The sequence below is a fragment of the Primulina huaijiensis genome, chromosome 18 (genome assembly GCF_012295235.1).
Source record: "Primulina huaijiensis isolate GDHJ02 chromosome 18, ASM1229523v2, whole genome shotgun sequence".
Classification (NCBI taxonomy): domain Eukaryota; kingdom Viridiplantae; phylum Streptophyta; class Magnoliopsida; order Lamiales; family Gesneriaceae; genus Primulina; species Primulina huaijiensis.
Genome location: NC_133323.1, coordinates 1311980 through 1325306, shown reverse-complemented (window position 1 = coordinate 1325306; position 13327 = coordinate 1311980). Strand labels below are relative to the sequence as shown.

The 13327-nt window shown below is 35.5% G+C and overlaps 2 protein-coding genes across 4 annotated transcripts; both read left to right on the top strand.

Annotated features, from left to right (window-relative positions):
- The first annotated feature begins 367 nt into the window (after positions 1-367).
- LOC140964766 (farnesylcysteine lyase-like) lies at positions 368-3758 on the top strand. The gene is made up of 5 exons (XM_073424694.1): positions 368-971; positions 1325-1498; positions 1900-2259; positions 2350-2522; positions 3151-3758. Exons 1-5 carry the CDS (start codon positions 462-464, stop codon positions 3416-3418), a joined length of 1485 nt encoding a protein of 494 aa, XP_073280795.1. The 5' UTR covers positions 368-461; the 3' UTR covers positions 3419-3758.
- Positions 3759-4227: 469 nt separating this feature from the next.
- LOC140964620 (uncharacterized) lies at positions 4228-10676 on the top strand. 3 transcript variants are annotated; one of them, XM_073424480.1, is made up of 11 exons: positions 4228-4350; positions 4953-5106; positions 5203-5375; positions 6957-7396; positions 7473-7566; positions 7922-8268; positions 8411-8826; positions 8944-9106; positions 9319-9480; positions 9554-9642; positions 10217-10676. In XM_073424480.1, exons 2-11 carry the CDS (start codon positions 4994-4996, stop codon positions 10368-10370), a joined length of 2151 nt encoding a protein of 716 aa, XP_073280581.1. In that variant the 5' UTR covers positions 4228-4350; positions 4953-4993; the 3' UTR covers positions 10371-10676. The 3 variants fall into 3 exon arrangements, with proteins under 3 accessions (XP_073280581.1, XP_073280579.1, XP_073280580.1); XM_073424478.1 differs by having other exon boundaries at positions 7916-8268; XM_073424479.1 differs by having other exon boundaries at positions 4255-4469; positions 7916-8268.
- Positions 10677-13327: the final 2651 nt, after the last annotated feature.

Here is a 13327-nt window from a genome sequence, read left to right as displayed (position 1 = left end):
AAATTAAAATTTTATTTGAAAACTAAATCAACTCATTAGGTTTATCCATATTTTTAACACTAGCTTAAATTTTACCTTTTTTTGAAAAAAAAAATTAAAAATCGAAAACCAAACTAATCGAACTAAACTTGAGACTAGTTCGGTTCAATGGATTATATTATTCTTAATTTTTTTTATAATACAATATCCAATTTTTTAAAATCAATTTTAAAAAAACATACGTGATATTCACACATATGAGATACTATCCTCACTATATTTCAACGAATAAGATCTTCTCATATATATATATAATTTCAGGAAAAAAAAAAGATTCTTATATATGTAAAAATTTTGGACATCCATGTTATGACGAAGACAAAGCAAATGCAACGTAAAAGTCAACCCAGCATTTTGGATCAGTCCGTCCTGAACGATCAGAGAACAGAATCATTTTCGAAGCTTCAAGTTGTGGTGACAAAATGAAGAGGCAATGTCATCAAGTCACAGCAATAATCCTCTGTGTCCTCCTTTTATCACATTCCTCAGCCACAGAATCTCACACAGTGTGCATTATAGGAAGCGGCATCGGCGGCGCCTCAGTCGCCCACTTCCTCCGCCTTTACTCCTCCTCCGTCCAACCCCAAGTGATCGATCGAGTCAAAATCTTTGAGCGAAACGGCGTCGTAGGTGGCCGTATGGCCACAGTCACTATATCCGGGGAGACCTTTGAGGCTGGCGCCTCCATTCTTCACCCCAAGAATTACCACGCCTTGAATTTCACGAAAAGTCTTAATCTTTCGGTAAATGACCCGAAAAACACCGAGGATACTCTCTCCCTGGGCATTTGGGACGGGCATAAATTTCTTTACAAGACGATGAACACGAACTCCAAGTTGCCTATAGTTCAACGATTTGTGTCGTTTGCGAATTCGGTCATACTATGTTTGAGATATGGGTTCTCCCTCTTTCGGATGAGTAATTTCGTGGAGGTATAGAATCTATTTGCAGGGTTAAAAGGATTTTTGTTAAGGTAGTGTGATTTTTACTGCTCAAAGCACTGGATTTGGTGCAATAATCATATCTCGGGGTACTATACTTTGATGCAGTGCTTGCTGCAGATGAAGTTATCTATCTCATTGGCTTTATATAATATATCTTATCGCTTGTTCTTGAATGTATTCCTGTATTTTTTGAACTAATATGCGCTATAATGTGCAGGAACGTCCCAGGATTTGGTTCGTGAAACTTTTATATTTTTTCAAAAATTCAGATAATAACTGTTACCATAAATTCCTATATATGTTATGCGGTTTTGGTAACTTGGAAATGTAAACAATTGTAGGCGATGATCAATAAATTTTTGAGGTATTATGAAGATTTTGAATCACGGCCCATATTTGAAAGTGTTGAGACGATGCTTAAATGGGCGGGACTAGACGATCTCACTACGCGAACATTGGGAAAGGAACTGGTGGAAGTTGGATTGTCTCCTTCACTCGTACAAGAGCTAGTCACTGTGAGTTACACGCTTCCCTTATCTGATAGTCTCTTAAGTGTCATCTTGAATATTTAGCTTTTGGCTTGTGCTTGTCATGTTAATGGACCTCTACTAGCGATGTTAGAGCCAGAAGTTTTGCAATCATGGGGCCAAAGAAAAATCTGAAGGGTACAAAACCATATTGTTAAGTGTAAGATAAATTTATCCGGTGCGCATCGAATGGTAGTGGCCGCCGATCCCCTTGTCATAAAAAGAAAAAGAGAAATTTAAGAGGAAGAGGAAGAAATCGCTCTCATCTGCCTCTAGCTCCGCCACTTATGAGTTAGCCATCCGTAGAATATAGATGCATTTTGCTTGAGATGTTCTGAGGTTTTTGTGTATCTTTTGCAGCTAAATATGAGATTTTCTCACTTTTGTAGGTTATAACGAGGATAAACTACGGGCAAAGTGTGAACATCAGTGGACTCGCTGGTGCAGTTTCCTTGGCTGGATCAGGAGGTGGTTTATGGTCTGTTAAAGGAGGAAATTGGCAGATGGCTGCTGGATTAATTGACCGTTCAGATGTTCAGTTGCTCCTTAACGAAGAAATTGAGTCCATTTCTCACCTCGGAGATTTTTATGAGCTTAACTCAACAGTGGGAAAAAGTTACAGCTGCCAAGTTACGGTTGTGGCAACACCCTTAGATGAGCTAAATATACGTTTCAGTCCTGGAATATCAATACCTCCTAGGAAATTGCAGCACACTCATGCAACTTTTGTTAGGGGTGTTTTAAATCCTGTGAGTATACACCACATCATTGGCATCTTTTGTGTTCTATCATGTTCCCATTCATTTTTCCCTTATAATTTAAGCATTTGTTTTAATTAGGCATATTTTGGTCTGAAAGAGGTTAAGGACATCCCAGAATTAGTTGGCACAATAGAGTCCGCTGATATACCTTTCTCGTGCATCAGTATTCTCAAGCAGCATGAGAAGGATATGACTTACAAAGTATTCTCCCGCCAAGAATTGGCGGATGACTTGCTTGACAAAATTTTCAGGTACAGTTCGAATTTCTTGTGCAGCATCTGATTATATAATTACATATCTTTCAATACTGGAATAGCTGGTCAGCCAAATGCTACATTTTGTTTGTGTTCTTAAAATTTGCCAACTGGAAATGCATTGAGTTTGAATTTGTGGTCACTTATTTTCTTTTAATGCTTGGCACCATGGTTCATTTGATGAGGGGATTTCATGTATTTTTGGTGCAAAACTTGCAATTTTAGAAAAATCATGCTTAAAATTTCGATTTTTTTATCATATGAAAATCTGCCCTTGCCATTGATGCAAAATAGTTTGGGATGGGAAGAAAAACATGTGGCATTTAATATGGGCACGACCTGTGGTGACATACGAGGAAATAAGTGTAGCCAAATATGAGATGATTTGGTTAAGAAAATAGTGTGGTGGAGGTTCATGATCTATTTACTCAATCCTGCTTTATAAAGTGTATCCTGGATTCACTTCCCAGTGGCGGAAGGAGCTGTAAATTTCGCCAATACTACGAGGGAGGAAAATACCCTCACTTTGTTTTAGAAAATCTTTTGGCTCCACCACAAATTTATTTTCAAACTCATCTCTAATTTTCTTATCTTCTCACTATCCTTCTTGCACCATGAATTTCAGTGTGAGAGAGGAGACACTGAAAGTCAACTGGGGTGCATATCCGCATTACCATGCTCCTGAGAAGTACGCTCCCTTCATTTTAGACGATACTCATCTATACTATGTCAATGCATTTGAAAATGCTGCTAGCACCATAGAAACGAGCGCTGTTGCAGCTGAAAACATAGCACGCTTGATCCTCTCGAGATTATATGTGCAAGCTGATTTAAGTTCACCAAACTTGATGAGCTCTAGCATTGATTTATCTGAAAAGCATGTCGACTTGTAAGTTGAAGTATCAGTTTTTACGAGCTGATAATGTCTGCAGGCGACTGAAGTATAAATAGAAACACCATGCTAGAAAATTTGTGATGGAAACATAGCTAGAGTTTTTCTTCTTATTAATTTGAATGTCATTTGTATATTTTTTCACGCCTTACTTTCCCATAGAGAAGATGATACATACAAGGATTTGCACATGATTACCCGTCTGCATATTTGGCAGTGCACTTGCTCTATAGTTGACGTTTTGAAATTTCCTTGGATATTGTAAATGAAGTAGTACATGCTACATAGTGTACTTCAATAGTGTCTGGAAATGGGTGTTTCGGTGCAATATTTGCAGCATTTTCCTTCTGAGTATATTGCAACATGACCCTTGTGTTTGTTCTAAGTTTCACTAAAAACCCCATGAAATTTTGTAATGAGAAAAAAAAACCCTTATGGTTGAAAATCTATGATCGAAAAATCAACCATCTAAAACACTGATGTCTATTCATGGCTAAAATAAGTACCATCAAATTCATTACATTACAACATTTTAAATTGAATAAAATAATTTATTATAATAGTGAAACACAAGTACATAAACCTTGCAAATTTCCAAATTCACAAAAATCGAAATGTATTTCATAAATCAACATCGTCCGTTTTTGATGAAATAGAAACTCAAGAAATATACCACATATTTATGAGGTGAACAATTTTCACTAAATAAAGCCTTGGTCGAGGGTATTATCGTGATTTCGCATGGAATATTAATGTCTAAACCAAAAGTGGGGAAATAAATTCAATTCAATATTATTTATTTATTTATGTAAAGGGGGCAGAGTTAGACGAGGGAATGAAGAGAGAGAGGGAAGGCGAGAGGGAAAGAAAACACGTCAGGCGAATATACGTACCAACGCCGCCTCCTTGATTTCCCCTCCGCTCCTCTTTCAGGTACGCATTCTACGCCGTCGGAAACCCTCAAATCGATTCTTCTACACTATACGCGCTATAACTCTGTGCTCTCGCTTCTGTGTTTAATCTATTTCTGGCGGGAAACGAATGAATTGGATGTATGGTTTTTCTTGTTTTTAGTTTAAATCTCATGTTTTGCGGATTGGATCATAATTCTGGGGTTTTACTGAACTTTTTCGGTGTGTTGCATTGTGTGTAGAGAATTCGGACTCGTTGGAGTTTCTGTGCATGCAGGATTGTTGTTTCTTGATTTAGGTGCTTATCTTGAGAAAACGAGAATTGAATTCTCCTGTGACTTTTTTCTTCAGTTTTGTTTCTTAATTATCTTTTTCTCTTGATTTATGAAATGGTCATTTTGATTTTTTCGATAACTTGGGTTTGTCTACCCTCGGTTTAGTCGGTTCTTGTCGATAACATTTTGTTGGTGATTTTTTTTTTATCTGGGCTCTTTCTTTCATTAGTTTTTTGTTTTCTTTTTTCGCATTTTCTTTACTTTCTGCACGTGGGTTTTTAATTCAAAGCAATTTTTTTACTTCAGCATTGCTGATCCATATTTGCTGTGATTTTTACTTATTTTACAGAATATGAACTTGAAACTAGAAGGTGCTTAAATATACGAGTTATGCCGCTCTACAAAAGAAAGCCAGTTGCCTTGGTGGAAAAGCCCAGTGATCTAAAGAATCAGGAGCTAGTTTTTCAAATCCGCTTCACAAAAGAAATCTTCAGAAATTATAGGTAAATTTTCTTCTCATTGAAGTGTAAATGCTGGTAAAACTTAAGACTCATTTACCTTTTTTGTGTTTACATATTTTCACCATTTAATTTGCACAGTGAATATTTGAAGAGGATCAACTTATATCGCCAGAGGGTTTGGAATTGCAAAGCTACAGGGAAGGGTAACCTAACCTACGAAGAGGCTTTGATTTCCGAGAAAAAAGCTTCTGAAAGAATCCGAAATATTCCTACTGAATATGTAACTCGTGTACTTCATGATGTCCAATATAGTATGTCCGCTCCTTTCTGTTTATGAATCTAATAAACACAAGGAAACATTTTTTTCATGCTATTAATGAGCCTAGATCTTACTTTTTTCTCTTTGTTGGTTTCCGCTTGTCCATTAATTGCTAACTAATCTAACAAGTGGAAAGTATTAATTCGTTGTTGGATTTTTCCGTCACGATGAGCTATTGTACTTCTCGATAAGTAGAATGGTTATTGAATTTTTTTATGTACTTGTTCCTTTTTGTTAGTTCGTTAAATGAATTCCCGACACGTGTCAGCATATAAAAAAGATTTTTTCTGAGAACTTGTTTCTTTCCTTTAAGCCGGTTCTTTTCTGTTTGCGTTCTGCATATTTGTGGCCTGATAAAGACACTGACAGCTCATTGCTTCCTCTGACTCGGACATCACCACAGTTTTCCTGCTGATAGTCTTAAGCACAGTTTCTTCCTCATGATATACAGTCTTCAGATATGGTTAACATGCCAATGAACATATATCCTTGATAACATTCATTGTACCTGACTTCAGTTTCTGTTGTCGCTTTTATGATCTTGGTAGTAGTATTTTGAGGGATTCTTTATGGAATATATTGGGAATTTACTGTAAATGCTGAGGGGGCGATTATTTCCAACGTCGGAGAGAATGGAAATATATTTATGGTGGTTGGTATGAAAACTAGCAATAGTAGGTCGTTAAAGTCGATGACATCTATTTTTGCTATAATAATATTATTTCTTCTACATTTTTCTTGGAATTCATATGTTGCTTGATGTTCACCCATGTTACATTGTGTGTATCTCATGTAGGCAATTCTGTCGCAGGCGCTTAGGCCCGTAAAGCTCACTGTCATAGTACTCTTTTAATTTTTTATTTTCATAGTGTTCTTAAGCGATTTGGAGTTTTATCCTTATAAATAGAACTGGTTTTTACCTCAATTATGAGTTCGTGCCATTTAGTTGATATGAGGAGGCCTCGTTCTAGTTCTCCTCTTGTTTATTTTTATATATATACAGGTGGGGGCATGCTAAAAAAACCTCTCCCCACTCCCCACCATGAACATAGTGTCGTAGTTTTGTTCTTATTTTGAAAAAAGGAAAAAAAACTGATGTAGCTGAAACCAAACATAAATGCTACTATCACTATAAGCCATCAGAGAAATTACTACCATGCTGTCAATAATCGACGGGGGCATACTGGAGCTAAAATCATACTTGTAGCTAAGTGTGCCCTGCTAACGCAGATGATTCCCATCTACTCCACCTCTTTACCCCATCAAAATTAGTGCCAAACTTACATTAGGAGCAATGATTACCACCATCCTCTTGAATTTCAGAGAATCATATATTCCCCTTTTATAAGCCCATCCCTCAGGCCTTGGATATAGGGAAATCTTATTTTTGGTATTTCTGCTGTTGATAATTGGTCGGGAAGTGTTGTTTATGCTTTTCAAGAACTGCATTGATTTCTTGAATCGACAATTTACTCTAATTGGATTGAGGTGCTTTTTCTTTTAGATTATTGTTCTTGTGGGTATTGTTTACCGCATTGCACAAGATACTTTTAAAATTTATTCTCTGTGGCAGGCATGCTAAATTTAAAAGATCTGGTCAACTCAATTGCTGCAAAGTTACAAGGTCCATTTACAGTGGGTGCTGAATTATATGGAAGGAAGGATGGTCGTTTATATCCATGCAAAATTGTGAAAGTTCTTCATGGGGATGCTAACAGAACACAGTATGAGATTGCATGGGTTAGTAGTGACCATGAAATGAAGGGAAAAATCATAGTAAATGCTGATGAATTTACGGGAAAAAACCCACCTCTTAGTAAACGTTTTCTGAAGTCTTTCATCAAAGACTCTACTTATCGAAGTCTACCTTGGGTCATACATGATAATTTGGCAAGGAAGCATGGAATCTCAACTGCTCCTCCTTTTGAACTAAAGAGTAAAATTTCCATCCAGGATGGACTTGTAGTTTGTAATAAAAAGCGAAAGAAAAATGAAGACAAACAAAAGACTGCGGTGAAGTTTGAATTTTTTTTCTTTTAGTACCTTTATATTTTTTTTGGAATTGTTTCATGAATTTTATTGATTACAGGATCAAAATGAAAATGTGCTCAAGGTATATAAACGGAGAAAATTGGGTGAGGAAATTTCTATGCCTTCAACATCCACAAGGACTGCTAATGGAGGTAGGCCGTAGGCTTCAGTTGTCGTGCTTTTCAGGTCCAGCATGGTTATTTCAGTTGCTCGCATTTTAGTTTTTCCTTGCTATCTAACAAAAGTCACACGTGCAATTCATTTATTCATTTTTGGATCCAGTGTAAAAACAAGAAATGGAAAGTTGGGTTGGGGTTATGTTAGTTCTCTGTTCTTCTTTTGTCTTCTACTATCCTTTGTGTTTTATTGTGGATTCATAACTAATCATTAGTGCCTGTCTGGATTATTCTGTTTTTTTTTTTCCATATGATTTTAAATATGAAAGAAGATTGTTTTTTCTATCCCTCGTTTTATCTATATTTATTCATCTCATTTTATTAGCTGCAGCTACTGAGAATCCAGAAGCTAAAACCATAAAATATCCAATTGACGATCTCCTTGTGGAACCTGCTGAGGAAGATCGGCTTTTGACAGAAAGGCCTTTCCTATGCCTAGATTTCGATTTACCTATTTATTGTGTGGGGAATCTTTTGATGATTTGGGATTTTTGTAGTTCTTATGGCAGGCTTTTCAATCTGTCACCCTTTTCCCTAGAAGACTTTGAGAATTCTGTATGTTATAAGGACAGCACTCCATTACTCATCGTCGAATCTTATTCAGCGCTGCTTCGCTTGCTTTTGAATGACACCGGGAAGTTTTCCATGGCAGTAGAAAATAAAAAAAGAAAATCAAAGGTTATACATATGAGAAATTATATTTCTCTGACAGATATTTTTCATCTTAGAAAAAGTTATGGATGGATGACTCATCATTATCTTCTTGTTTTGGTTGGTTCTTTCTTAAGCAGTCTGACCTCTCAAATTCTTTGTATTTCAGATTACACAAATTAATTGGACTGAATATCTCTGTGATTTCTTGGAAACAAGTTGTACTGTGGATTTTTCTATGCACATCAGTACAATTAAGCGAGGTCATTATGGCCTATTAGATGTTCATGTGAAACTGGCATTCTTTCAAGAACTGGTTGCTCAAGCTTTAGAGACGGATACTATTCGGGACAAGTTGGATGAGTATGTTGAAGAACGACAGGCTCTTTCTGCAACAAGGAGGGATGAAGCATTGGACGAAGGTAGAAAGAAGAGAGAAGAAAAGGAGCGTAAGAAGTTAGAAGCTACTCCAAAAACCGGTATGCCCAATGGTGTTATTTCAGAGAATAGAAACGACAAAGTTTACACCCGAAAAAAGAAGCATTTGTCAGTTCACTCTCAGCAGAATCATTCTTCTACAAACAGGTTGGAGTGTATTGTTTTTTTTTATTTCTAAAATAATGACATTTGGTAGATGAGTTGAATGATATGGTAACAATCTCTTGATTTTCTTCCCTTGCTCCGGAAAATATTGGCCTACAGTGAGATTGAACATGGAGACAGCATATCTGAGAAGAATTCTAAGAAACAGAAGGTTGAACCCAACTCTGCTGAAAATGGTAATCATCTATCTAAGAGAGAGATTCACAAGTTGAAGAAATATGAAATAAAGGAATCAATCGAGATGAAAAGCACTGAGCAGAGGGTAATCTCACTCTCCATATCCGTGTATGTTGTGCTTGGTGGGTGTTATGACTTATGAGGGGTTTGTGTTTGTTTGCTTCTTTTTTTTTTTGCATCTGTTTATGTTTGTGCTTGTTTAATCCCGTAAAAATGGAGAAAAGGTTGATGGAGATGAGTAGGTTTGCTTGTTGTGAACTTCGACACTGATAGATCCACTATTTACTCTTGATGCAGAAAGAATTTCTTGAACGTGAAATTGAGAAGAGATTGATACGCACTATACCATTAGGGAAAGACAGAAATTATTGCAGGTATTGGTTTTTTCGACGTGATGGAAGAATATTTGTTGAGAGTTCTGACTCTAAACAATGGGGCTACTATAAAACCAAGGAAGAGGTATGGATCTACGACTCTGTTATCTTGTCATTGTTTGTTTTATTTCTATTTACTACCCGAAGTGTTCGCGCAGTTTGATGCTTTGATTGGCTCATTGAATCCGAAAGGTGAGAGGGAGAGGGCGCTTAAAAAGCAGCTGCAGAAATTCTACAACAAAATATGGTTTGTGAATTTGTGCCAAAGCATTTCTTTCTCGTTATGTATGCTATGCTGATTTCTGATGTTAGTTTTTATGTGCTGAATGAAAATTGATTTTGCATTTGATATTAGTTGAATGTAGAACTGTGTTTGTATATCTAGTTTATTACGTAACAAAAGGTTGCGAAACATCATTGAGTTTTTTTCCACGAGCCTTAGGAAAATATCACAGGGATTAGGCCGAGTATTTTTTCGAATACAAACCATCTTTATAATTAATGTTGATAGGGTTGTTTGTCTTCAATAACAGTTGACACCGTTACTGATGCGGCTTGTCAAAATATATGGACGGTGTCAAGTTTTACCCAAATTCAATTACATTGAGTCAACATGGCCATACCATCACTTTAATGATTATGCTTCATATGTCCTGTTTTTTTCTTCTTTTTTTAAGGTTCTCAGACGCGAACGTCAATCTTTAAGATTTTAGCCCTGGACTTTCGTATGCTAAAGTTCGGTTAAAGAAGAGTATCCTGGATCTATTATCCTATGCCGTTTTAAATTTATGACATTTTCCAATTTCATTTCACTTTTACAGCGCCCAACTTCAAAAAAGTTCGAAGGAGGCCACACAAAGAGATGTACTGGAAGAGGATGCTCTGGTTCGCAGGTCAACTCGTGTCCGTGCCCCGCCAAGGGAAAATCCTGCCCTTGCCTTCCTAAAGTATGAGAACAAGTGGAAAGAAATTTAATCTTCGTGTTAAAGGTAACGATGCTACTAACAGTTAGTTTAAGTGGTCAAAAGAACTCCGAATTATTTTTACCATGTGTTGACAAGATTAGAGTAAGCGGGATTTAAGTGGCTATGCGCTTGGTATATACATCCCATTTAAAATCTTATTCATTCTTTTGTTGGGACGATGTCTTGGGCTCGATTTGCCATCGGGGATTTTGGTAATAATCCCATCTACTGGCCTAGTATTATGTTGTTACTCGTGATATTTGTAAATGACATTCTTGTTTTTCTTTAAAAAAAAAAAATTAGATTGTTCTTTTTTTTTTTATGTTCAGTTTATTTTCCAATTTTTCAAAAAAAACATATGATGTTGCTCACCCTAGTAGAGGGATGCCTTGTAAGTCCTACCTGAAAATGGATGAAACGTGATTTATCATAAACTCTCCCTTCGAATCCCTTGCACAGTTGCACCAAACTGGCTCTACAGGCTGTAACTCTAAAATATATCCAAGGCAAGCGGTAGGAATTTGGCTTTGTATGTGCTATACCGTGAGTAATATTTTCAGTATAGTTTACACAATGATATATAAACATCTGATGCTGCCAAAACCAAAAGACGTAAAAAATAGGACCTTTTCCAGTTACCAATGAAGGCAGACACGCATTCATTTTCTTTTTCAACCCCACCATTTCCGAAGCAAATTCAAGACCGTTGATTACTAACACACATCAAATCAGAGTTAAATTTACTCAATCGTCTCGTTTGATTATGCTTGAGACTTTAACCAGCGAAAAAAACACTAGCTTTACATCGTATCGCAACGCAATACTAGAGATCAAATTCGAATCTAGACAATACCCTTAGTTTTGATGAGAAGTTCATTGACTTTAGGACGGGGCATGTGGAAATCTTCGAAAGTTAGGGGTTTTTTCTGTTCCCAAAACAACTGCTCCACGCATGTAAGATGACCCATTGTTGATATGGTATCCCGCAGCTTATGATGTGGCACCTTTATTGTCGGATTCCGTCGAATGCGATCTAACACGATTAGAATAACTGTATGAAGTGGACAACCAGGACACTGGTGGCGTTCGGCTGCTGCAGCCGCCTCAACCACCTTGCAGAGTGTGGCGGAGCTCCGGTGAAAAGTCATGAGAATAATAACACAGTGCAGCCCCTGCAATTCTTAATAAGCAATTCTTTTATAAGTCATATCACATTTTGAGTTTATCTGGAAATAGATCTGAAAGTTAGATTTGAATTCCATTGTTATTAATCCAAGTACACCTCTAAGTTACACTTGTATTAATGAATATATTCATGATAAAATGATTTGATTATGAGAAATATTTTAAGAAATTGATTTTATACACTCATCTTATATATGTATTTGAAATCAATTATTATCGAAATTCATAAATTTGAAATCAATCAATATTTCTTCTTTCAAAATTAATAGATTTTATGTCCATTAATCACAAAATTTTAATTATTTATACTATCCCAAAACATGTATAATATTTTTTTGGTATATATATAGGATANAAACATGTATAATTTTTTTTTGGGTATATATATATATAGGATAATAATAATAATATAAATAAAATAAAATAAAAACTATATAGAAAGCGTGAGGTGTTGTCAATCTTGCAAGAACAATCCAGTCCTGCAACGCAAACAATGAACCTTCGTTGGGTTGTCGGGCTCTCTCTTTTTACATTTTTCTTATGGGAAACTTTCCACGCGCCTCTGGTTTAGTTGCAGCCACGCTCATCCCTCGCTGGTCCCATTTGGACACGTGGAAATCAATTATTTTACCAACTGCCTTTTTTTTAATCAGCGCCGCTTGTACTTTTTCGACATCCACTCAACTTCCGCCACGTATCCCACACTTATCGAAGTAAGTTTTAGCGGTGCCAATCCCGAATTGATGTTGCCACTCTCTTTTCGTTTCTCTATACAAATCTCAAATATTCAGGTTACATATACTAAGTTGGAAAATTTTAGATTTATATATATAATATCTTTGTTTTTGAAAAGATATAATGTTTTAATATTGTACAAATTGGGAAAATTTCTTATTCAAAAATACTCATATATTAGAAAACTTAAATAATTGAAAAATAATAGATTCATTTAAATAATTACTAATCATTTATCTTTTAAAAAAACCTTACTATCAATGAGGTTTTACACTCTTTAGATTGAATTCGACAATTAAATGTATCTACTATAATTTCTTTCCATTTTAGATAATAATTTTCACCTGAATTATGCAATCAACTTACTAAAGCATTGCAATTTTCTTGTATCATAAAATTATATTTTAGTAGGTCTCTTGTGTCACAAATATTTATCCGTGAGACGCGTCAACTCTGCTTATATTTATAACAATAAGTAATATATTTGACATAAAAAATAATATTTTTTTGGATTCCGTGTGACCGGTCAACTTTGAACCATATTTATAATAATAAGTAACACATTTGGAATAAAAAGTAAAAAAAATTTATAGGTGACTCAAATAAGATATATATCTCACAAAATTGACTCTTAAGACCATCTCACAAAAGAATTTTTATAATTATATATTTATCATGACATATCAAGAATTAACATTTATGATAAATTTATATAGTTGTAAAATTAATTCTTTCACTTTAAATTTAATGTTATGTTAAAAGAAAAAATTATATATTTTTATGATTTAGTCATACATATTTCAATTTTACAAATTATATCGGAGTACTGATACGACACTACATACATCAACGTATAATGTTGTTATTTCAATGTCAGGTCTAAAAAAAATAAAATTGAGATACACATCATATATTTGGGGAGAGTTTTTCAAGTGTGATTAAAAATAGCAAATGGAGTGTTATTGGACAACCAATAGCATAAACAGACAGCGTCGCTTTCACAATCTCTGCTATTAAGGAAAGAAACCCGCACACACAAACACACTA

Excerpts from the sequence above, each read along its gene's own strand:
- LOC140964620 (XM_073424478.1), top strand. The coding sequence starts at position 4,994 with ATGCCGCTCTACAAAAGAAAGCCAGTTGCCTTGGTGGAAAAGCCCAGT. Across the intron at positions 7,397-7,472 it reads AAGACAAACAAAAGACTGCG|GATCAAAATGAAAATGTGCT; the intron begins GTGAAGTTTGAA and ends TATTGATTACAG. Across the intron at positions 9,643-10,216 it reads AAATTCTACAACAAAATATG|CGCCCAACTTCAAAAAAGTT; the intron begins GTTTGTGAATTT and ends TCACTTTTACAG.
- LOC140964766 (XM_073424694.1), top strand. The coding sequence starts at position 462 with ATGAAGAGGCAATGTCATCAAGTCACAGCAATAATCCTCTGTGTCCTC. Across the intron at positions 972-1,324 it reads GGATGAGTAATTTCGTGGAG|GCGATGATCAATAAATTTTT; the intron begins GTATAGAATCTA and ends AAACAATTGTAG. Across the intron at positions 1,499-1,899 it reads TCGTACAAGAGCTAGTCACT|GTTATAACGAGGATAAACTA; the intron begins GTGAGTTACACG and ends TCACTTTTGTAG.